This window comes from Phaeodactylum tricornutum, chromosome 2 (genome assembly GCF_000150955.2).
Source record: "Phaeodactylum tricornutum CCAP 1055/1 chromosome 2, whole genome shotgun sequence".
Classification (NCBI taxonomy): domain Eukaryota; phylum Bacillariophyta; class Bacillariophyceae; order Surirellales; family Neidiaceae; genus Phaeodactylum; species Phaeodactylum tricornutum.
This window is the reverse complement of record NC_011670.1, coordinates 720747-743447: the sequence shown is the minus strand read 5'-3', so window position 1 is coordinate 743447 and position 22701 is coordinate 720747. Positions and strand designations below refer to the sequence as shown.

Genomic DNA, 22701 nt, shown 5'->3' with positions numbered 1-22701 from the left:
CAATTAGAAGCCGCAGTGATTGCTCGCGAATCGCGGTGATCTTTTGGTAAGAAATATCACGATTGGAATGTCTCAGAAACGCCAGAGCTATTTCCAACGCGTAGCGTCTCGTAAAGGGCTGCTGGATTGCAAGAAGCCGAATGAGAGATAGTACGCTGACCGACAAGGTCGGAAACGACGCAGATGCGGCAAATTCCGGTCCAGACGTAAACTCAAGAGCCCATAAACTAACTCCTTGCGCTACTGATGAGCATCGGAAAGCTAGTGAGCACAGCTTTTGTCCGGGAGATGGCACTACTCCAGGCTTGACTTCCCCTGCAACGAGGAAAGATACCATGGTCTCCAATTGCTCACATAACTGAGCCCCTTCCAAGATCATCCGAGTCAAGGTAACCTCATCGAATTCCGAAACCGAGACCGCGTCGCCAATTTCTTGAAAAGCAGCCTTTTCAGCTTCTAGACAAGCCAGCGCCAAGAGCTTCGCGCATTTGTTTTTTACCACTGGTGCTACTACTCGAGTAGGCCCCGGCTTAAATAAATACCCCAACAGTGCCTGAATCGCCAGGGGGTATTTGATTACGAGCTTGCCAAAAATCTCGCCACCATCCAAATCCAATCCCACCGGCAGCAGGGAATCCAATATGGCGTCGTCAACTTGGATTCCGTTTGCATATCGCCGCAAAAAGTTGGCCAAAGCCGTTTCCAATTGTGCGCAAGGGTCCCGTATTTTCCCGTTTGTTTCCGCAGCTGATTTGTTTTGCTTGCGTTTGCGTTGTCGTTGGTGCAGTCCACTCATTACAATAGCGACATCAAGTCTTCGTTTCCGAAACAGTGGAGATGAACCTGACGCGGATTCCAATGATGCCGGATCCATCATTGTACTCTCCAAACTTTGCCCCAAGACCTCCCATTTGCGAATGGCACGACAAAATCGTGACAAAGAGTTTCCATTGAATTCCTGCTGAGCCTTGAACTTAAGATGTCGCAACACTTCCAGTGAATACAAGTAGGTGTAGCTTGTTGAAGTACAAGCTCGTCGCAGATCATCCACGATCTCCGATAGTCCAATTGAACTACCAGTTTCACTTTCAGCCGAAATAGCCAGTGTCCCAATTACTGCCAACTCGGACGAGAGCATAGCGTTAAATACAGAAAAATGATCAGATTGATTGACGCGCCGCGCAATCTCCCGATGATGTCCTCGTTTGGAAATGGCTCGCAGGCAGTACGTTAACACAGCACTGTCCTTGTGTGTCGCAGATAGGTCAATCAGTAAATGGCGCCAGCGAGGCGAGTCCATCATATCTTCTAGAAACGCCGCCTCTGCCTTGCTCAAATCTAGAATACTGTCACCTTTGGCTTTGGAAAATCGTTCCTTAACGACGTTGTGCACTACGTTGGTCGCGACGGTACGAATTTCGTCAGCGGTTTCCGGCGACGGTTTACTAAGTGTGTTGGCCCGCAAATCAGCCAACCATCGTCCAAGTAAACCACAAATGGCCGTCTGCCCGACAAAATTGTCAATCAAGGCAGCAATGGCCTTTTGGGGATTCCCGCCTTCACTCGTGACAAGCTCCGTTACGTTGGCAATACAAGACGGTTCCATGATCGAATCCGGTTGATTTAGCGCTGCGTCAGCATCTTGCACGCGTTTGACGGCAGGATCGGTTTCTAAATCTACTGGTGAAACCGCTTCCACAGTCGGCCCTTCCCTAGATCCTGATTTTGCCTTTTCCTCATCGGTGGTCCGGGCGACGGCGACAGACCCGGCAGTCTCAATTGACTTTGATTCGTCTACCAGTGCCGCGTGCTCGGATACGGCGTCTCCTGTTTCGGTATCCATCTCATCGGGTTCCTCCGGACCCAAGGCAATATTGCCGTCGGGTTTCTCCCATTGTGTTTCTTCCGTTTCGACATTGTAGTAGTACTCCCGACCTTCCTCATCCTTGTAGACGACCCAAGAGGCTGTCGCTGCCGTTGCCCTTTCGGAGCCCTCAGTTACGGGTTCCACAAGACCACCCACAGCTTCCGGTTCTGGAGCTGCATTAAAGCCTTCCGCGGGTGCGTCCCAAGAGCTTTCTTCGGTTGTACTATTGTAGTAATAAATTCGACCTTCGTCATCGTAAAAGGCGGACCAATTGTACTGTCCGGCGGCGGAGGCAATTTCTTCTCCCCCCAGCGTCTCCTCGTCCGCTGCCTGAGCCACTGTACCCTCCTCCTCCTCCTCCGTCAAAGCGTCCATGGTATAGTACGTAAAGGGAAAGATCCAGTTGTGTACTGATGAGGTCAGCCGGTGTCATCTAACAGTAATATGGACGGCAAGAAACCGACTGGCAGTGAGTCAATTGTGTGTTTCACAGCCTGTGATGGTGACTGTGAGACGGTCACGGATACTCTGTCTCATCCATGTCAGTATTTCCTAATTCATGCTTTGCAAAGATACAAAATATTCCATTCTAAAAAAAACCAGACATCGTATGAGATATTTGTTTTGGAAAATATAGCGCTCCAGGAAAATTTTCCGAGAGGGGGTTTCTTTCACACAAAGTTACTCGCCGTTAGAACAGCATTCCTACACAAACGGGGCCAAATTCGTGCCACAGGAGTTGCGTCAAACGATTCCTATACAAAGTTACTGTTGATTAGAAGCATGGAAAATTACAAAGTCTTATCCGCTCTCGGGCAGGGTACGTGGGGTGTTGTGCACAAGGCCGAACAAAAATTAAGCGGTCGGGTTGTGGCAATAAAAAAAATCAAGTCTGAACGGCCGGAAGAGGGGGTCAATTTTACGGCCGTCCGGGAAATAAAACTGTTGCGCGAGTTCAGACATGAAAACATCGTCGAGCTGGTGGACTGCTTCACTACACCTGATCAAGCTGTGTGCTTGGTATACGAATGCGCGTTCACTGATCTGGAGAAGATCCTCGGCAACAAATCAATATCAATTTCGTTGGCGGATACGAAACAACATTTGTTGAGTTTGCTACGAGCCATTTCAGCTTGTCATGATCGATGGATACTGCATCGTGATCTAAAACCCGACAATATGCTGTTCTTGGAAGACGGCACAATGAAATTGGCGGATTTTGGGCTGGCCCGCATGCACGGGACACCGAAAACGAGATTGTCACCGCAAGCAATTACGCTGTGGTACAAACCTCCCGAATTGCTCTTGGGGGCGTCGGAATATTCTTCGTCCGCCGATATGTGGAGTGTGGGTTGTATCTTTGCGGAATTACTTCTGCGGAGACCATTCCTACAGGGACAAACCGATTTATCCCAATTGGATACTATTTTTACCGTTTTTGGGACACCCAACGAAACAAATTGGGCCGACTTTCAAACATTACCATTGTGCACCCGAGGGTTGGAATGGGACGAAACAACAGCTATACCCTTTGACGAAATCTTTACCGCGGCACCCAAGGACGCTATATCGCTGCTGCGATCGATTCTCGTTCTGGATCCCAATATGCGCTTCACAGCAACGCAGTGTCTCAGCCATCCCTACTTTTCCAACGATCCCGTACCGACTTTGAAGGAAAAGCTAGTTTTAACCGCATAGTGTTGGCACGTTTTTAGATAGCTACCTACCATCAGGCCTGAAATAGAAAAAAAATGCCACTATTTCCGGGTTGTGTTCACTGAAACACGATTGACTGTGAACGGGATCCAAACTGTAACAGTCGATCAAACAGCGAAATTTACTGTCAGTTGAACATGCCGCGAATGAATGACCGCAATGCTGTTTGGTATTTTCACCGCTCGCTGATCATTTCGGTATTAATCAACACATTGGCTTTCGCGATTTAGAGCTTTCTTGTAGGCATAATACAGGGCTGATACGGTTTCTCGGGGGATTGCACTTTTGAAAAAGGTTGCTGACGAAATTTGTTTCGTGTGTCAAGCCATGGCGTCAGAACCCCCTCTATCGCCTCCGAAAGAAGCGAACGATGCTACTCTGAGCGGAGCACCGCCGATGGCAAACTTGGCAATGGACCCAGAAAGCCTTCTAAATACGCTGGACCAACGGTTGTCAACCATGGGATCCGGCCAAAAGACCAGTAAGTTTGATCCGATTGCCTTTCTTAACCAACATTACGCTACCGAAGCTAGTTTGGTTCAGCAATTACCCGATTTGCAACACGCCGTATCGGAACGTAGGGAGGCACTTGACGAGCGTATCGCGATCGCCCTACAGCGACAGTCGGAAACGGCCGAATCAACCCGCCGACACATCCAAGAGGCCCAAGTCTCCGTCGTGGAGCTGCATCAGCGCGTCCTGCGTGTGAAAGAGAAGGCCTCACAGAGTGAACGCGCCGTGCTTGAAATCACGAAGGATATGAAACGTTTGGATTGCGCAAAGCGCCACCTCCAGCGGACTATCACTACACTCAAGCGATTGCATATGCTGGTTCATGCCGTAGAACAGCTTCGCAACACAGCCGTCCAGATTCCTTTCCCCGACTACCCAGTAGCCGCTCACTTAGTTGACGCCACTCACCTTTTGTTACAGCACTTCGACGGCTACATATCCAAAGTTGAACCGATGCGTCTACTGTCGGAAAAAGTAGTGGATCTACAGAGCACCTTGCGAGTAGGACTGGTACGCGGCTTTCGAGTTGCAGCCTTTGGACCGACTAAAGCGATCGAAATGGAACGTGCAGCGTCGCCCCATCGAAACGGTTCCAACGAAATGTTACCCGAAATAAGAGACGACGTTATGCCCCCAACTGTCATGAAAGGAGGAGTTCAGCTTCTAGATGCACTCGGCACGGAGGTCCGCGTTCAATTCATTCACGAATTTTGTCAGGACCATCTAGCTGAGTATTTGCAAACCTTCGCGCCCGCATCCAGGGAAGAGAAGATTCCGAGTGATCCACCGAAGCGTGTTTCCAGTTTCAAAGTAGCATCTACGCCTGAGTCAAGACCCTCCGAGGCAGAAAGCAATGCGGGTTTGGACCACGTCGAAAAAAGATTTATTTGGTTTCGACAAATTTTGCAAGATGTGGATGCAAAATTCCCGGATGTATTTCCATCTGACTGGAATCTGCAGGCTTCCATGGCCCGCGTCTTCTTGCAATTGGTACGTTGCTCTAAGAGTTGGAAATTAGGGCATGTTGTTGGTCTTATTCATCATTTGTTGCCCTTTTGACATAGACTCGTGATCACATTATGGCCTTGCTGGACGGACCAAGGAAGGACCCTGACGCTAGTAATGCTACAATTCTTTTGAAAGCTTTGCAAAAGACGATTGTCTTTGAAAAGGAGATCACCAAATGGCTGCAACAGAAACGCGGTACCGTATTCAAATCTGAGCAGCTAGAGGCCGAAGTGAAAGGAACAGATGAAAACTGCGAACCAATTGATCCGTTAATTGGAATCGCATCAGCAGCTTACGAAAATTATATGGCGCCCTACATTGAACTGGAAAGCCAAAGCATGGACGAACACCTAGTTGAAGCGCTAGAAGACCGAAAGGTGGACACACGTGGCGAGCGTCCTGTCTTCATCTCTTCAACAAACATGTTCGTTTATATCAAAGGAAGTATTACACGATGTACGGCGCTGACGAAAGGCAAGGCGTTTTTCTTACTGTATCAAGCCTTTAGGGACTCCCTGCGCAAATATGCTCAGATCCTTGACGGCAAACTGCCGTCGCCAATGACAGGTACAAGCGGGAATCTTGTTGGCGCCATTTCGATTCCCGCATCATTTGGAGGCAGTACCAGTAAGCAGGAGTCGAGCCCGGCGGCTTCGTACCGATTACCCAGTGGAGAGGAAGTCACGGTTTGCCACGTGATTAGTACCTGTGAATATTCCGCAGATACAGTCGAAGCTCTGGAAGATCTTATTCGGGACACTGTAGACGAGCCTTACAAGTCAAAAATTGATATGATGAGTGATCAAGAGACTTTCCACGACATTACTGCCAAGGCCATTCGAGTTCTTGTGTCCGGACTAACAAATCGAACAGAGAGTGCTCTCAAACTTCTGGCTGCAACAAACTGGGCCATTTACGATTCCGTCGGAGAAGAGAGTACTTATGTTCGCTCCATGCACGAAGAGATTGAGCCCGTAATTCTGACTCGTAAGTTATCTGATCTTTGCCATACAGTGTATCCACTGTCAGTCTACTCACAGCATTTGCAATGAATTACTATCCCTTGTAGTCCGAAAGCTGCTTCCAACCTCTTACTTCAGAAACTTCTGCGACAAATTTGCTGTCTCATTTTGTACCAATTACTACGATACTGTGATCCGTCTGAAGAGGATCAGCGAGCCTGGCACTCAGCAGCTGCTATTGGACGTTTACAATTTGAAGACGCTCTTTTTAAAGTTACCTGTCCTAGAAAAAGTAAGTTCTCCAGGAAAAAAGGCAGCAAGCGGAGGATCAACCATCGCCCCGGCGATGTACACAAAAATGGTACAGAAGCATTTTGGAAGGATCGAAACGCTTCTTAAATTGGTCGGAACACCTATTGATCTCCTTATTGAGAACTTTAGAGTTCAGTGGGCGAGTGGATCAGCGCTCGAGTTGCAAATTGTGATGTCACTGAAAGGTATGAAACGAAACGAGCAAGCTGCCCACCTCGAGAAGTTCGGTTTGGATCCAGTCAACGCAATGAAGGGAGCTGCAGCAGGTATTACCGGTGCTACGATTGTATCAGAGCGTGTTCAGGCGTTGCAAGATCAAGGATCGACTGTTGCGTCCAAAGTCAACTCGGATCTGAGTCAAATGAGACAAAAAGTAGACGACTTTCGAAAGTCGTTCAGATGAGGCCATCAGCGATGTCTTACCATTAATTCTGCGTCTTATGCTACAAGTCTATTCTTGCGAAGTAGTTGACATTTTCAACTTCTTTTTGTTGTGTTCTATGGCCTGTTGTCGTCGGCGTTTTTTTTGGCGGTCATACTCGGGTGTCGTGCTGATTCGTTCCCGTCGTCGAACCACGGAATTCGCGTTCTTTTTGTTGCTCTTTCTTGGTAGATTCAGCATCCAGTCCTCTACGTTACAGCCGCTCTGCTTGATAATATTGGCAATAGTTCGCAAGTTCTCAAAGTCCCCCTCTGTAAAGAAGGTAATGGCTTTTCCTTTGCGACCGGCGCGCCCTGTTCGACCAATACGATGTACATAGTCGATACCTGATGAGGGTAAATCATAATTGATGACCATATTCACGGCTCTGAAGTCCACACCACGAGCGACGAGATCGGTACAGATCAAAACCCAAGTATCACCTCGACGAAACTTGGCAACCGCATTTTCCCTGGCAGATTTGGAGCGACCCGCATGGATAACGTCCACATGAATACCATCATACAAAAGTTCTCCAAATAGCGCTTGCGCTCGATTTTTACTCTCCAAAAATATTATGGCAGGAGGATGGAGCTGTCCTCGCTGGACCAGTTGCCGTATAGCAAGGAGTTTGCCCTGTTCCTTTCCAACAAACATTAACTCTTGCTCGATATCTGTATTTGCACCACCAACGGAGCCTGAGTTGGCAATTGTGACGTCTAAAGGGTTTCGCAGAATAGATTCAGCCAAGAAGCGTACAGTCGGCGTGACGGTAGCCGAGAATAGAGCACGCGTTGCCGTTGATGGCACTTCACTCAGTACAATGTCCATTTGTGCAAGAAAAGATTGACTCTGCATGGAGCCAGAAGCACCATGCACACTGTCATCTTCTTCTTCTTCCTCCTCCTCTTCGTCTTCTACAATCGACTCCGTTCCTGCCTCCCCCTTTGGCTTTCGGGCTCTTTTCCCATCAGTAGCGTCGAGGAGACGATCCGCTTCGTCAAGTACCACTATTCGTACTGAATTTAGCCGCAAGCCCTTTTCTATCGCATCGACGAGCCGCAATGGAGTAGAGACGAGCATATCGAGTCCACTCTTTCCCCCGGCACTACCTCCAATAACTTGGGACGCGTTTGACCTAGACAGTAGAAGAGACGACAATCCACCGGGTTTGCCAATACCAAGGCGCTCGATTTCGCGATGCAATTGAGCTGCCAATTCCAAGGACGGGGCCAAGATCAACCCCCGAATCTCACCTTCTCGAGATGACTTCAATTTCTTTTTGATTGTTTTGTATTTTCCGTTCATTGGACTACTAATGTTGTCGTAATACACGTGATGCGGAGCGCTGCTTAGAAAGAGGGACGGAATGATAAAGGCACCCGACTTTCCCGAACCGGTCGGCGCCGATCCAATGAAATCACGCCGCTCCAGCAAAGTAGGAATAGCTTGCATCTGTATAGGCTTCGGCTCTTTCCAGCGCCCGTTTTCAATATTGCGCTGAATAGCCTTATTAACGCCTAAAAAGCTGGATTCCTCGTTTTTCCACCAAGAAGGAAATGACATTTCTCGAAACGACGAAATCGGGTCAGAGATGTGGGGATCGTGCTTGTTACAGAGCCGAATATTCATGGACCTTCGAAAGGCCAAAACCTTTTCCCTCTGGATTTGTTCCAGCTTCTGTTCGCTAGAATCTCGTTTGCCTGTCTTGTCGCGCGATTTTTGGACATGATCACTTTCTCGATATTCACTCTCGTACCCATTGTGCTCAACGCTAATGCTTTGATCTTTGTTTGTGCTTGGCGTGTCCTGCCGCAAAACCTGATCATTCTTCTTCTTCCTCTTTGATTTGTCGATGCGGGCCGAAGATGATAGGATGTTAAAAAGATCCTCCATGATGGCAACCCAAACTTGACGAAAGAACTTACAGATGAAGCGAAAATAATGGAGCAAATTGTTGCAGTTTTCGTATGTGCACGGGAATTGCTTGGCAGTTAGGTGAAGCGGGGGATGCACAGACTGATTTCACTCTACGACATTTGGTATTCGGTCTTTTATAATTAAAGTGCTGACTGGCGCGCCATTCGCGCATGGTGGCAACGGTTCCTTATTTGGTGGATGACACGTTTTGCAAGGTTCTCGCCATCGGTATTTACCGAATGGCTCCGTACAGTGTGCTCGTCCTCGTGCTGGTCGACAACTCCACAGAAATTGTCCTTCATCCAAGATTTTTATCATCATCAAGTAAAAGAAAGAAGCAGATGAGCGAGTTAACCATTCAAACTATGTTCTGTGGTCGCGTGCTCAAGGGCCACGCGCGATCATCCTTTCCTGTCCCCTCAGATCTCCAGCGCACAAAGCGGATATCGGCAACTCTGTACATGCCCACATTATCTTTCTTGAAACGCCCACCTCGTCCTAAGCGAGGCATAAATACTATTCGTATTTCAGAATCACATTTTCTGGATATGCAAAGCCAGTTTTGGTACTTGTACTTCGTTGGTTCCTCCATCGAAACCTCTCCAACAGCGGCTAAGCATCCTGGTCCGTCCGTAGATAAAGAACAAGTTGTGGTAAGTCAATTTATGCTTGTTCGGCATCCCATGCCGGACACAATCGACAATGCGTACTGCTGTCGACGCTATCATTACGTGGGTGTTTGCAATAGTTCCATCATGGGGATGGACTTGGAAACATGCGTTTCACCTGTCTTGCAAGACATTTTTAGTCGATATCGACATCCGACTATGCCACAAAACTTTGTGTGCCGAATTGAAATCATGGGGATGGAGACAGTCATCAACTACGACCGTAAGATTTCCGTCTCCAAACATCCCAAGGACGAGTCGGAAACGCAAAAGTCATTTGCGCAATCCGGAGGCGGCCGAGTAAAAAGCTGCGTTTTCGCGGATGCTTCCAACGCGAAAGCTGAGACCTGATCCGCCCGATGACCTCAATGATGGACAGAGCATTGCAACAAATCTCCAATACCGTCTCGGAAGCACATAGAGTGATAAATAGAATGAAATTGTAACAAAAAGAATTGTCTAGACGTATGAGAATTCACTTACAGTTAGTAAAGCTTTTCTTTTTTGAGACCCACTTTGAGAACAAAGGCCGCAAAAAAGGATAGTACCGCCATCCCAATACCTAAAACCAAGGTTACCAGACCTGGCAGTTGCCCCACATCCCGGTACACTTTGACTCCCACACTATTGGACCAGTAGGGTTCCGTGTACATAGGACTCACACCCTGATCGTTCGTTTCGTCTACCACAAAACGTCCCGGGAATTCATTCTCGGCGGCTAACAGTGCTTCGTCCATGGCTACGTGATAGTGCGCACGCAGGCACACGCACACGCCCCCAGCGGTGCATATGGCACTATCCGAATTGGTGGAACAGTACTTTACACTGGCACAGTCCGCAAGTTTTGTGCACTTTTGTACCTGGACAGTTTCCCCGCTGCTCTCGCTCACGCTACCCCGTCCTAGGTAATCGTTCAAGAGACCACGAATGGCGCGAGCCTTTTCACGCGGTAGAATCCCAAAAGCGTCGGAACCGCCGTTACCGTACTCTTTGCCGTTGTAGGCACCGTAAGTTCGATCTCCGACCCGCACAAAGGGTTGACCGTTAGCGTCGTTGTACACTCCGACGTAGTAGTTGGGAGTCGTACCGGATGCGGTCGTCGTCGGCGCACGCAAATCCAAGCCCGTCCGGGATTTTTCGTTGCTAAATTCCGTTTGTGCGTATTCCCGAAAGGTCCGACACCCGCTATTGTAGAATACGCAATCCGCCAAAGTGACGAGAGTTTCGTCGGTCGATTCCAGTTCCGGAATGATATTGGCAGCATACGTGGCGGCCGCCGCGGAATTGTACGTGCCGTCGTCGTAGGCCGCCGCCAACGCGGATCGGGCGACAATGGTAGCCGCGCCCGCAATGCTTTGGTAGTCGGGAGCGTGTAGGCGGGCATCATCCAGTACGGAATGGTAGGGGGCCGCATTGGTGAAAGCGTAGTCGTAGCCGGACAAGACCGCTCCACCCACTGCTCCTTGAGAGAGACTGAGTAGCGACGTCAGAGGAGACGGTGGGTACGGGTAGTTACCGTTGCTTGCCGTCGCCGAAGTGGGAGCGACCGTCACGGCACTGGTGCTACAGGCCTTGAGCACGTTGGCGAGAAAGGCTCCGTAGGTGTCTTGGTTCTGATCGGCGTGTGTGTACAAGAGACCCTGTCCCACGGCGTACGCCACTTGATCGACGGCAATCATACCGGCGATTGATGAAATGCCGGTAAATTTGAGACTGGGTCGAAGTGGAGAAAGACAGGCATAGTCGTGTCCGTTCGCGTTCTTCGAAACGGACGGAACGATGGCATCGTTGCACTGGAAGCCGGGATAGGCCACGTCGCGCAGAAAGTTGCGCGAACCCATAAATCCGTACGTTTCGCCTTCAAAGAGTGCGAATCCGATGCGATTCGGTAGCGCATCCAACGCGGCATCATCCACGTTCTCCCCCAGTAACTTGGCAGCGAGCAGCATGACCACGATGTTGGCAGCGGCGGCGTTGGCGGCGGGCGTCGTTTCGTGAAACAACGTGGTACTATCCATTCCCGCGCCGACCAGTACAACGGGTCGATTGTTGGTGTTATCGGAAGGTGGTGGCGAACCAGCCGTCGCCCAGACACTGGTGCCCCCCAAGGGCAAACACTTGGGGTTCCAACGGTTCGTCTTGGTATCCTTCCACCGTAAACACTCCACACTGGTAACGTTATCCGGTCCCATGTAGTAGTTGAACGCGGCAACGATGGAACTATCGTGCGCACTCGGATCTTTCGCTTTCGCGACAATCGCAACGGACAGATCCGCGTCGGCGACGTAGACCATGGGTATACCGTACAAGTCGAGCCCCAACAAGTCTTCCCCCCGTGCGTTCCAGGCATACTGTGTATTGCCGTAGTTGAGTCCCGCCGACGGAGTACCGTAGCCCTGTGGGTATTGCGAATCGGGTGACCGAAAGGAATTATCGTTCTCGTCAATACTGGTGGAATTGACTACCAGAATACCCTGCAGCAGTCCGTTGGCGCGGTACGCAGTCATCAGCGTCTGCAGTGTCGTGCTGGTCAAGACATAATCTTCCACTACCGCCACGTATTCCTCCTGAACGTTTGGTGCGGACGATCCGGACTGGAAATAGCGCAATGTACCGGTTTGAAGGTCGTGATCCGCGGTTCCGCAACCCTGACGGCCGTTACGATGGTAAAGGGTAACGCAGGGAACGTGTGGAATGGCGGCCGACGCAAAGGGCTGATCGAAACTCGCGTCAACGGCGTCGACGACGACGACTCTGGTGGACGCCACCAGCAACAGTCTCAGCAACGGCCGGAATGGTACGCATTTCATACTACGATCAAGGACAGCCACCAACAATGGTTGGAATGCAAGAAGAAGAAGACACAATGGAAAACAAGGTCTCGTAGAGTGCCGTGCATTAACGTGTCGATCGCCGAACGGAGTTGGGCGGACGAAAACGATGAAAGCCGTCCCGTGCCGAATATAGGGGTCGCGAGCGATATCACGGGTTTTGTTCACTTTGGGAACGACAGTGGCAATGACAACGGGTCCCGTAGGGACGTGAGTGCTGACACGTTCGGACAAGCGAACTTGGAAAGTCTGATCCGGGTTCTCTTTCCTATCAGATTCGACACCGGCGTTCGGAAACGCATCTCGTGCCGTTTCGTTTGGGAATCCAACGAATCGGCCGGCCAGGAGGGGGGTTCCCAAACCATCGTCACGAAGTCATCACGTTCCCTCGGACTGTCTGTGTTTCTCACACACTCCCTGTGAAGCGTATTTTTCCCACGAATCAAAAATACCGAACCCCTGACATTCTCACAAGTCTGTTTGGTACCTTGACAGGATCGTCTCACTCGAGCGTATAAAAACGACAACGCGATCAGCCTTGAAGGACACCTTTTCCGTTTCGCAACCGCCACTACCAGCGACGAACGTTGCCATACCTCCATTTATCCATCCATCGCGCTTCTCTCTTGTTACGAACGACTCGGACGTAGTTGTAGCAGCCAGTCTCATGAACGGTACCCATCCTCTTCCTCCCAAACGAATGGCTACGGACGACTTGATGGCGGGCACCACTGCCAGCTCGCAAACACGGACGCGTACCTCCTCGCACCACCGCAAGGCTAGTTTCAGTCCGGAAGAAGAATTCTTTCTCCGAGGCTTGCTCCTCGATGACCATCCGGATCCGCACACCAAGCCTCTCAACGGGAACCACGATGCTCACGCGGAACTCGTTCTCAACGACGATATACTGTTTTCTGTACCACTACCGCCCCTTCCTCCGAAAGGAAGTTTGGTGCCTACCTGCTCGAGCTCGAGTGGAGCCGTTCCTCCCAAAGCCCGACGTCCGTCAACCTTGGGACTCTGGAAGGCACACCAATACGGTGTTTCTCCCGTGGCCCTGGCGCGGAAAGGCGCCTTGACCTTTCCTCCGCCACCCAAACTGGATCAACTTATCCATCCTCAACGAAAAGAAGATCTGGAACGTGATCACAGTGGCACGGACGACGAAGAAATCGAGTACGACGGATCGTCCGATTCCGATCAAGACGAGCACCTGGAGCAAAGCACACGCCGTCTCGACGGCAACGATACCGTGGGCAACGCCCACCGTCCGTCGACTCGGGCTCTCCGGAAGCCTGGCCAAGAAGGCGACTCTTCCTCGAAGATGACGCACAAGAGTGCGTTGACCTTTCATCCTCCACCCAAGCTGGACGAGCTTATTCAAACACTACGAAAAGAAGATCTGGAACGTGATCGAGAAGAAAAACGGGGCGAGGGTGGCGTTGATGATGTATCGTCTATACCGTCGGATCAAGAAGTTCGCAAACCGGATAAAGACGATTTGTCGGAATGCTCATCGTGGGATGAAACGGAGCACGTACAACACTACAATACGTGGAGAGTGCTTGACGATGAGTACGCCAAAGACTTTGGCTTTGATTTCTCGGAGAGCGTTCTGGCCGAGGACGATTTTGAAGACAATGACGACCAGAAGAATAATTTTTTGATTCTCGGTACCTCGGCGGAAGATGTGTCGGCCCATCCGCAGGTCCTGTCTCCACCTCTTATGGATTCGCTCATGACATTTTTGCCACAAAACCTGCAAGACACAAACTTCTGGCTCAAGTTTTCCTTAGTCCGCGATGGAGCTGCCTTGTCTACTTTGAAGACGTACTGTCGGGCATCTTCCTATACAATTCTAGCCATTGAAACGCCGCGAGGTGAGGTCTTTGGATCGTTCACTTCGAGTCCTTGGCAAACGCACCGTTCCTACTACGGAAACGCCCCTTCGTTTGTGTGGAAAATGCGCCATTCTCGACGAACGCCGTGCGTCTCGCTTTATGACCAGGCCCAGCTCGAATCGACGATTGACGTATACGCCTACGAAGGCAGCGACGAATATATCCAAGCATGTAAACACGATTCCCTCGCTCTCGGCGGCGACGAACGACACGCCCCCACCAGCATGTGCAGTGATCTTTCGGACGACGATAGCGTCAGTCCCCGCAAAAACAATGGTTTCGCCATTGCCTTGGAGGAAGACTTGCTGCGTGGTACAACGAGTCCGTGTAATACGTTCGCCAGTCCGAGCTTATGTGGATCGCACCGTGATCGGACGCAATTGTTCGAAGTGGCCAACGTTGAAGTTTGGACGTTTACATCCTGTCGGGACGTTTCCATGGCAGAAAGGTTGGAAATGACACGGTATTTTGCCACCGAATCTTCCCGGGGATCCCTTCTGTCGTCGCCGGGTTCTAGCACGTACGACAGCGGCACACCCCAATTTTCCAGCCGGGATTTGATCCAGGAACGCTTCTACCAGCGTGTTGGTCACGACCCAGCATCGGAAGAACGACGGCAGCGATGGCAATACGCCAACATGATGGGCGGTGTTGGTACTACAAACAGAGGCATGGGATCGACACCTCGCTTTGGTTACAGTTCATAGTAGACTAAACGGGCCAGTGCCACGATAAAGAACGGCGACCTGAGGACGGCAATCCAATATTTTAGGACTTTTTTACGCTTATATTTCGTCGATTTTCTAGCTGCGACGACTCCATTCCTGGCAGCGTCACTTAGTGTTCCAGTGAAAGATAGTCCGCCTTCGGTTTCGAGTTAATCTCTCCTGAGAAAGAGAGGGAGCCAGAGCGAATTTCCAATGGTGACACAGAAAGGACACACCACGAATTGCTTCGTTTACGGTGACATCAACAATAATATGTAAACTTCTCACAGTTAGATACGCAATCCCAGAACTTTTTTGATGGTAGAAAAATGCTTTCCGAAACGAGTTTCGTTCCTATGATATTTTCTGCTAGCAACTGGGCACTGGAGAACGAGCTGCTGGAAGTTCGGAGATTGACGGTTTCGTCCTATCCTGCTAGGAACTACCATTTCAAGGGAGCCTGTGTAGCCACTCTGTGGTGTCGACTCGCGCATCATGCACATCATCAACGCCTTTTTCAGCCTTACCCACGTGACATCGCTTCGCTTTCGATCCTTGTTCCGCGATTCCGAAGGACAATACGACGAGATTCCGTCCAACGACGAGGAGCATCCCGGTCTACATGCGTCTTCCTCACGTGACCACAGCCTGACTCGGGAGTATGAAGATTTTTCGCATTCCTGGAGTGCCTTGCGCTTGTGCCTGTACCACGCCATTGTCTACTATGCGATTGCGGTCTTCGCTCTTTCTTTCATTCTCTACAAATGGCCAATCATCGATTCTTTGTACTTTGCGACAGTGGTGTTCACTACCATCGGATACGGAGACCTGCATCCCACCGATCGATCCGGACGAGTGTTCACTATATTTTTGTCGCTTTACGGGATCGTAATTTTGGGCCTCTTCTTGGGAATTTTGGGTGATGCCGTAGTCGAAGGTCACAACCGTGTGGTAGAAACACGACGGCGCAAGCTGAACAAAAAGGTTTTGGACGCGTTGGCACAAGATCAAGGGGCGAAGAAAAATGTAGCAGAGTCCAACGGAGACAATGGCTCCAGCAGTAGTGATGACGTGGTAGAAGTGAAGAGCTTGATGCAAGATATATGGTCGATTGTGGTCCTGGAAGCTCCGATTGTTTCGTTAGTTGTGCTTTTAGCCTTCCTCGTTGGTTACGTCGAGAAATGGCCACTCATTGATAGGTTGGTACCAAGTTGGTGGCCCAAGCAGAGCATCTTCTGTTGAAAAAGTACGCTAGCTCACCCTTTGTCTTGCCATACATATTTCCATTCCACGGACAGCCTTTATTGGGTCGTCATTTCCGGTACGACGGTCGGCTTTGGCGACGTGACCCCGCACACCCCCGCCATGCGGGTGGCGGCGATTTTCTTTCTGCCGTTCGCCGTGGCCGTGTTGGGTGAGTTGTTGGCCCGGGTCGCTTCGGCCTACATGGAACGGAAACAGCGGCAAACGGAACACGAATTCTTGTCCCGATCGTTAACATTGTGCGATCTCGAAACGATGGACGCCGACCAGGACGGACGCGTGGATCGCGCCGAATTTATGATTTACATGCTGGTGGCTCTCCAAAAGGTGGAGAAAGCAGACGTTGACCAGGTTTGCCAGTTTTTTGAACGACTCGATCAGACCAACGACGGGTATCTTACCAAACAAGATTTGCTGGATCGCCAGTGGAGCGAGAATTTCCGTTCGTCTTTGGCGGGGTAAAAAAAAAAAGAGAGTTTTTCGCGACGGCAGCAGTGGGAGGCGAGACAAGGCCCCGTGTCCCGTTTCGCTCGCAAAATCCACCGATTAGTAGTTTATTCAAGTGTAGTATTCTAGCCTTGGGTGACCGTGATCTGTGAACGGGATTCGGCCAATTTGGAAAGGAACAGCCTCTAGGGGGCTTTACGTTTAGGGAACCGCTGGACTTTGCCGAGATGATCATTGCCCAGCCAACCAACAACGCTTACTTCCTTACGCTGCGGGTGATGAAAGAAGTGCCCCCTTTGGTGTAGCTAGACAAAGCATCTCGTTTGGCTCGGATACAGTCCCTTTTCTAGTTTGTAGAGTGGCTGGAGGTAGCGAGCGCCTGTCGTTTTTAGGGTAGGTCACTGTGCCTGGGTACGTGGACCGGAACCCGTACGCGCCGAAAAAAATGGCGCGGTTTGACGCCGGACCCGCTCCGATGTTGTTGCGCGGTTGCACACGACCCGACTCGACCCCGTCGTTCGTTATCAACACAGACAATTCCGTTGACACACTCGTCACGTTCCAGTGCGACCTTGCCGTTGGTTGTAGATTGCTACCTTGTGAGTGTTTCATTCTTTTTTCTTTTCCATCATTCATGAACACGGTTGGTGTCAATCACGTTTCGTCGCAACCGAGCAAACGCCGCGACGGCGGCAGCGCCCGCACGGACGTTCTCCCCCGGACCAAACGGCACAAACCGTGCGCCGCCGCGAGTCCCCCGGTCGTTCCACCGGTACTGGATCCACCCAATTCCGCCCACACTCGCGTGGCACAACGGCAGAAAATGATTGCCAAGGGGAAAAATACGGCCGGGTACGATGCGTACCGTCGTCAGGTTCCGGTGGAACAACGTCGACCCCGTTCGATGGACACGCCGTCGACGCCGGATGTCCACCGGGACGTGCCGAACAAACGTTGGCAAGGATTGGTACGAGCGTGGTACGTGGTAATTTGTTGGCTTCGTGAATAAGACGCAGTGCAGCCTCTAGAGTGCACTGGAATGGCGCGTAGAGCTTGGAATTGCTGACAGTTGCCGTTCATTGCGTACACTCACACGACAGTTGTTGTTGCTCATTGTCGGGAGCGTAGGCGGGTTGCGTTGCACAAGTACGACCCTCAAGATCTGGTCACTTCCTTGGAACCTTCGGTCACGACGACGGGTGGTCTCGCACGACCCGTGAGCGGTGGATGCAACGAGACGGAGGCCACCCACGCCCAATCCACGGCATTGTGGACTCCCACCAAGGCGCAACAATTGGAACGCGACGTGGCAACGGGCGTCGTGGTGGATTTGCCTCCCGAATGGCAAGGGACGACCGTGAGCCAAGGATCGCCCCTTTCCATATACTCCAACGACAGCAATCCCGGGCGGGAATTGTCCTTTGACGAACCCAAACTGCAATGGGGAGACGAGGATAGTGACGACGATTTCCTGTAAACGATACGAAGATTGCGGGCACGTCCACTACCGTACAGGTTATCGTCGTGGTGGTACGCCCGTCTCGTCACAAGCGGTTTACTCCATCCAATCCACAAACACTGGTCCGTACAGAAAAAGCACAAAAAGTTACGATTCGTTTGCGTATATATATAGTTTTACGTCTCCTCCCTCACGTCCGTGATAAAGCCGTCCGAGTATCTCCATGCCGGCGTTTTACCAAAGTGATCACTGAGATTCATCAACCCGACCATCGGATCATCAGCGCACTGCCTCACCCACAGAAGTAAATATAAGGCCAGTAGTTCCCCGAAAAAGCGTCCGTCACGCCAATTCTCTCTCCTCCCATCCCACACGAGCGACCACGCTCCCTCCATTACTTTTAAATGAGCAGCTGCTCAATCTTGATCTTCATACCTTCAATGGTCGTCTTGAGCTGCGAAGTCTCGTTCGTCGTTATGGAACACGCAATGACCGGACGGGAAACACCACACGCACGACCCAACGCAATTTTACTGTACGGTGCCAAACGTACCAAGCGAACCAGTAATATATACATATATATATATACACGTGTGTGAGTGACCGAAACGCAGAAGTAATTCGGGGAATCTCTCTGTCTCTCGGCAGGTGTGTACATACCTCGGTACGAAGACGTACGGCACGTTCTTATCTTCACACAACAACGGCAAATGCAAGAGAATCTCAATAGGTTCGGCGTCCGCCGACATGATGATCAGTTCACTGATACCGCGATTCAACGTTTTCGTTGCTTCGTTGGCACCCTTCTTGGTCTGCTTGTAGTTGGTAGCCTGCTGGATCAGATCCAACAAGGCAATGGTCAATTCCGCATCCGCAAGGGGAAAGGCTTTTTCGGACATGTTTCAAGCGCAGTAGTAGTAAGGGACTGGATCGAACGGACCGGAGGAAATTGTGTTGCTCCACCACACCGAGACGCCGTCTACCGATATTGGGGGCGTGGGGGCGTATAGGATTGGACTTTTTGCCTCGAGGCCACAACGATTTCTTCCCACTAATCCTCGTCTGCCGTTTTCTCTCGGTGCTTTTGTTTGGATGGATTGCAACCCAACAACATAACCTGTTTTGGGTCACGAATTTATCCGACTGCGATTTCGATCCTCACGGGAATGACCGTGACTAACGTTCGCTTCGCGGCCAAGAAAACGAAAGACAAAAATCATCCGAAAAAGTCCTTGGCGAATTTAAATCACTTGTCAACCCGTCCCAACAGCCGAGTGCAGTTGACTGTGAGTGGCACACAACTTTCTTCTCCTCCAGAGTCTCCCCACTTGGCCCTCCCCCCATCTGGTTTTTCTTGTTGACACGTGCATTCGTCTTGCTAGCCACAATGTCGTTCCCAACTGGAGTTCTCCTGGCAATGGCCCTCGTTACGCTGGTACAATCGTTTACCGTCCGAACAATGCATCGATCACGATGTTTACTCCCTCGACAACGGAAAGTAGCGGTTGTAGCCGTACAAAAGGACAGCGCCGACAAGGAATTATCCATTGACTGGGACGGAGGTGGGAAATTGCAAGGAGCAGAGAACGAAAAGTCTCCGAGAAGTTCAGGAATGGAAGACGACCTTGGAAATATACAAATACCCTCTACGGGTATCTCGGTCAGTGACGAAATCGAAGCGAGTCAGAAAGACCGCTTCGTGACGGAAGTAGTGCCAGTCAAGGATCTTCCTGGAGTAGCGCAGCTGGTGACATCAGCCACCGTGATGGGATCGTTTGAGCCAGTCCGGTATCTCGTTTCTTTGTCACCACCAAAAGCCCAAAACGTTGGTGACGATGAGCAGACCTTCAAAGAAGAGTGTTTGACATTTGCCATGGTGGACGTCCCTCCCTTTTCGCGTCAGCTGGTCACCCGCATGAAGGCCTACATGGGAGTCAATTCCAAGCTGAAAGTGATACTCGTCACCAGTCGCAATGCCATACACTACGACGAAGCCGTTACAATCTACTCGACCCGTCGAGCCGATCTGGATCTGTGGGCGCAGACCTTTTCTGGCGTGGAAATTGTATCCTACCGTCTGGATACTCCGCGCGATTGTCGAGCTGCGGTAACGCAGTGTTTGGACGGGTACGGCCCGTTTGCTTTGGACGAAAAAACGCATCCGGGAAATGTGACGTTTGTGGAGTCTGGACGGCCACTGACCCGCTTGGAATGGGACCACGACGTTGCTCAAGAGGTGCTGAGTGGACAGACACCACCCGATGACGAAATGGAGGTAGACGACGAATACTCGCTGGATTCAATTCGAATAAAGGAAGAGGGAAGCCGTATTCTTGCCATCTTTACACCAGGACACTCATTCGGGAGTGTCTCCTACGTCTTCCCGGAAACAAAGGTGTGCTGTTCAGGCTTTACCTTACCAGTGGAAGACACACGCGCAGAAGAGAATTGGGGCATCGGCGGAGCTGGCCCAGCTCTGGATTGTCGTGGATATATCACGACAAACCGTGCCGGAATCAATAGACAAGTGGAATCGGCCCGATCCTTAATCAGCCAATACATCGACCGATTCGAGGTTGTCCTTCCTTCGAGAGGTGATCCTTTATTTTTGGAAGACAACCTAGATGATCGAAAGAATTCACTTTTGTCTATTGTTGACCAGTACGACAAAATCGGACAGATCTACGAACAGCTTGGCATTACTGGATCAGATGCCGAGGATGGATAGAGGAAAGTTGTTCTTTAAACAGTAGTCAAGCCACGGACGCTCGCTTTAAGCCAACCACGCTCTTCGCCTTCGTTAATAGCATATCTTTCACTGAAGTCAATTGAGACTTCATCATCATGCGCAAACTACGGGGTAAAACAGTCATGTAAAGAGATACGAGTGGATTCCTCCAAGGAAAGCCAATTCCGGCCTTGTCCTGTGGGATCTTGTTCCGCGCATCTGTTGTAATGACATTACCAAGGTCGTCTAAAAGAACAAGCGACGGGATTCCCTTGACTTTGTATTTGTTGCTTAGCATCTGGCCACGCTCTCCCATGGCTTCTTCTGGTGGCATGGCAATCCAAGGCATCTGGGTGAAGTATTGGCCATAGCTGTCCACATCTCGGCATCTCGAAACCCACACAATTTCAAACTCATCTTGCTTTCCACGTCGTGAGTTCATCTTTTTATAGAAGGATGCGAGTTCGGGAGTAAATTGTCGACAAGGACCGCACCAATCGGCGCTGAAATACAAGCCAATCACTTTCTTTCCACGTAAAGCATCTGTGGTATAATTCTGCACAATCTGTGCGTGTGATTCGTCCAACATTTCTAGCGACAAAAGCGTCGATCCAAGCAGATTGGCAAGTGGGCCTGTTTGCGTTGGGGCTGACTCTCCTCCCGGAGTCGCAGTGGTGGGTACGTGTTCGCTATTGGCCTCCACTCGGGAAACATTGGCCGCAGATCCTTCGATTTGGTTCGCGCTATCCCGTGTCGTGGAATCATATAAACCATCGTTTTCTGCCACGGCTTCTTCCGCGAGGCTGATGGCTACTAGGGAAACTAGTGAAAATAGCAATACGAAGATCTTCATGGCTGTTTGGATGAAGGTGGTGACCTTTCGGCGTACTGGTTTTCGTAACGCGATTGTTGCTGAAAACATGCCAGGAAAAAGTGAGGATTGCAAAACCCAATCGAAATCCAAACACGTGGATCATACCGGTCACATGGTCGATTGTCAGACGTAAATCCAAGCAAAACCATGGGAAGAGGAGAGGACGGATTTGGAAGACCTGACAGTAAATGGATTCAAATGGACAGCTTTTGGATAAGTGTAGAATGTCTGTCACAGCATACAGTGTGTCACAGCATCAGCGTGTCCTCACTGTAAATTGATTGTTTTGGGGTTTCTTCGATGGATTTTTGTTACGACCATGAACGAAAAGCAAGTTACTGTTAGATTGACGGATTACCATGCCTCTGATGTGAAGTAAATTATCAAAGCACCTATTTGGAATCTCGGATATGACTGTATGCCTGAAAGGAAAGTGCTTGTCGTTGATCGGGTTGATTGGCCTGGCTTCGTCGTTTCCGATTCTCATTACCCTTCCCCGACCATTGAAGCTCGAGGCTCGCAGCATACAACTCGACAGGCTCCTCCAACAACGGCCAAAGTTGTCGATGGTGGAAGATAACAGGTCTGAACTGACACCTGACAACGAAAATGATGCGGTCTTAGTTGAGGGAGTAATCGGTGAAGATCTACCTAAACAAGTATTGGATGAAATTGAAGATGGGCAACCATCGGAATGGAACGTATTGAAGCAGGTATGTTGATACGATGTAAAATGCATTTTGGCGTCAATGTTCTCAAATGTGAAGCTCATTTACTGCATCAAAATTTTCAGCTTCTTGGGATAAATGTGTTTACGTACATACTGGCGACAGCAATTGTTTTCTTTCTAAGCATGAACCTTGTATTTGGACCGGGTTGGCTAGGAAGTGCTATTGGTGTTAAAGGCACCGGCTCGTTTTCGGAGGTTTCGACCTCGCTACCGGATACAGTTGATCTGAGTAAACCAGATTTCCTTTTATAGAGAGAGGCAATTTTGTCCACTCTTGCTATGCTACGTAGGCAAAGACTAATCTTGCTAATGAGACATATCAGTTTTGCACCTGACAGTGAGCTCCAGCCTCAATTCATTTTATTGCTAAAGAT

At 50.2% G+C, this 22701-nt stretch overlaps 12 protein-coding genes across 12 annotated transcripts; 7 read left to right on the top strand and 5 right to left on the bottom strand.

Moving 5' to 3' along the window:
* Positions 1-1882: 1882 nt before the first annotated feature.
* On the bottom strand, positions 1883-2295 carry PHATRDRAFT_18194 (predicted protein; the record flags this gene model as incomplete). The annotated part of the gene is made up of 2 exons (XM_002177640.1): positions 2020-2295; positions 1883-1965 (listed from the first exon to the last, which is right to left on the bottom strand). Coding segments are annotated over exons 1-2 (306 nt in total), but the record flags the coding sequence as incomplete, so codon positions are not given.
* A 355-nt stretch (positions 2296-2650) lies between these two features.
* CDKD1 (predicted protein) lies at positions 2651-3565 on the top strand (the record flags this gene model as incomplete). Its single annotated transcript, XM_002177959.1, has 1 exon — positions 2651-3565. One exon carries the CDS (start codon positions 2651-2653, stop codon positions 3563-3565), a length of 915 nt encoding a protein of 304 aa, XP_002177995.1.
* Positions 3566-3910: 345 nt separating this feature from the next.
* Positions 3911-6718, top strand: PHATRDRAFT_32759 (predicted protein; the record flags this gene model as incomplete). The annotated part of the gene is made up of 5 exons (XM_002177958.1): positions 3911-5086; positions 5161-6091; positions 6119-6128; positions 6174-6358; positions 6384-6718. Coding segments are annotated over 5 exons (2637 nt in total), but the record flags the coding sequence as incomplete, so codon positions are not given.
* A 111-nt stretch (positions 6719-6829) lies between these two features.
* Positions 6830-8365, bottom strand: PHATRDRAFT_32758 (predicted protein; the record flags this gene model as incomplete). The annotated part of the gene is made up of 3 exons (XM_002177639.1): positions 6830-7651; positions 7679-8077; positions 8135-8365. The coding sequence occupies 3 exons, from the start codon at positions 8363-8365 to the stop codon at positions 6830-6832; spliced, it is 1452 nt and encodes a 483-aa protein (XP_002177675.1).
* A 1464-nt stretch (positions 8366-9829) lies between these two features.
* PHATRDRAFT_43532 (predicted protein) lies at positions 9830-12276 on the bottom strand. The gene has a single exon (XM_002177638.1). It carries the CDS (start codon positions 12195-12197, stop codon positions 9873-9875), a length of 2325 nt encoding a protein of 774 aa, XP_002177674.1. The 5' UTR covers positions 12198-12276; the 3' UTR covers positions 9830-9872.
* Positions 12277-12704: 428 nt separating this feature from the next.
* PHATRDRAFT_43531 (predicted protein) lies at positions 12705-14925 on the top strand. Its single transcript, XM_002177957.1, has one exon. It carries the CDS (start codon positions 12886-12888, stop codon positions 14824-14826), a length of 1941 nt encoding a protein of 646 aa, XP_002177993.1. The 5' UTR covers positions 12705-12885; the 3' UTR covers positions 14827-14925.
* A 396-nt stretch (positions 14926-15321) lies between these two features.
* On the top strand, positions 15322-16551 carry PHATRDRAFT_43530 (predicted protein; the record flags this gene model as incomplete). The annotated part of the gene is made up of 2 exons (XM_002177956.1): positions 15322-15965; positions 16125-16551. The coding sequence occupies 2 exons, from the start codon at positions 15322-15324 to the stop codon at positions 16549-16551; spliced, it is 1071 nt and encodes a 356-aa protein (XP_002177992.1).
* A 619-nt stretch (positions 16552-17170) lies between these two features.
* Positions 17171-18184, top strand: PHATRDRAFT_43529 (predicted protein; the record flags this gene model as incomplete). Its single annotated transcript, XM_002177955.1, has 2 exons — positions 17171-17514; positions 17665-18184. The coding sequence occupies 2 exons, from the start codon at positions 17171-17173 to the stop codon at positions 18011-18013; spliced, it is 693 nt and encodes a 230-aa protein (XP_002177991.1). The 3' UTR covers positions 18014-18184.
* Positions 18185-18395: 211 nt separating this feature from the next.
* Positions 18396-18894, bottom strand: PHATRDRAFT_9983 (predicted protein; the record flags this gene model as incomplete). Its single annotated transcript, XM_002177637.1, has 2 exons — positions 18396-18528; positions 18656-18894. 2 exons carry the CDS (start codon positions 18892-18894, stop codon positions 18396-18398), a joined length of 372 nt encoding a protein of 123 aa, XP_002177673.1.
* Positions 18895-19259: 365 nt separating this feature from the next.
* On the top strand, positions 19260-20544 carry PHATRDRAFT_43528 (predicted protein; the record flags this gene model as incomplete). The annotated part of the gene is made up of 2 exons (XM_002177954.1): positions 19260-20390; positions 20419-20544. Exons 1-2 carry the CDS (start codon positions 19383-19385, stop codon positions 20542-20544), a joined length of 1134 nt encoding a protein of 377 aa, XP_002177990.1. The 5' UTR covers positions 19260-19382.
* A 369-nt stretch (positions 20545-20913) lies between these two features.
* Positions 20914-21249, bottom strand: PHATRDRAFT_7528 (predicted protein; the record flags this gene model as incomplete). The annotated part of the gene is made up of 1 exon (XM_002177636.1): positions 20914-21249. A coding segment is annotated over one exon (336 nt), but the record flags the coding sequence as incomplete, so codon positions are not given.
* A 682-nt stretch (positions 21250-21931) lies between these two features.
* Positions 21932-22579, top strand: PHATRDRAFT_43526 (predicted protein; the record flags this gene model as incomplete). Its single annotated transcript, XM_002177953.1, has 2 exons — positions 21932-22310; positions 22391-22579. The coding sequence occupies exons 1-2, from the start codon at positions 22008-22010 to the stop codon at positions 22577-22579; spliced, it is 492 nt and encodes a 163-aa protein (XP_002177989.1). The 5' UTR covers positions 21932-22007.
* Between the last annotated feature and the right edge of the window lie 122 nt (positions 22580-22701).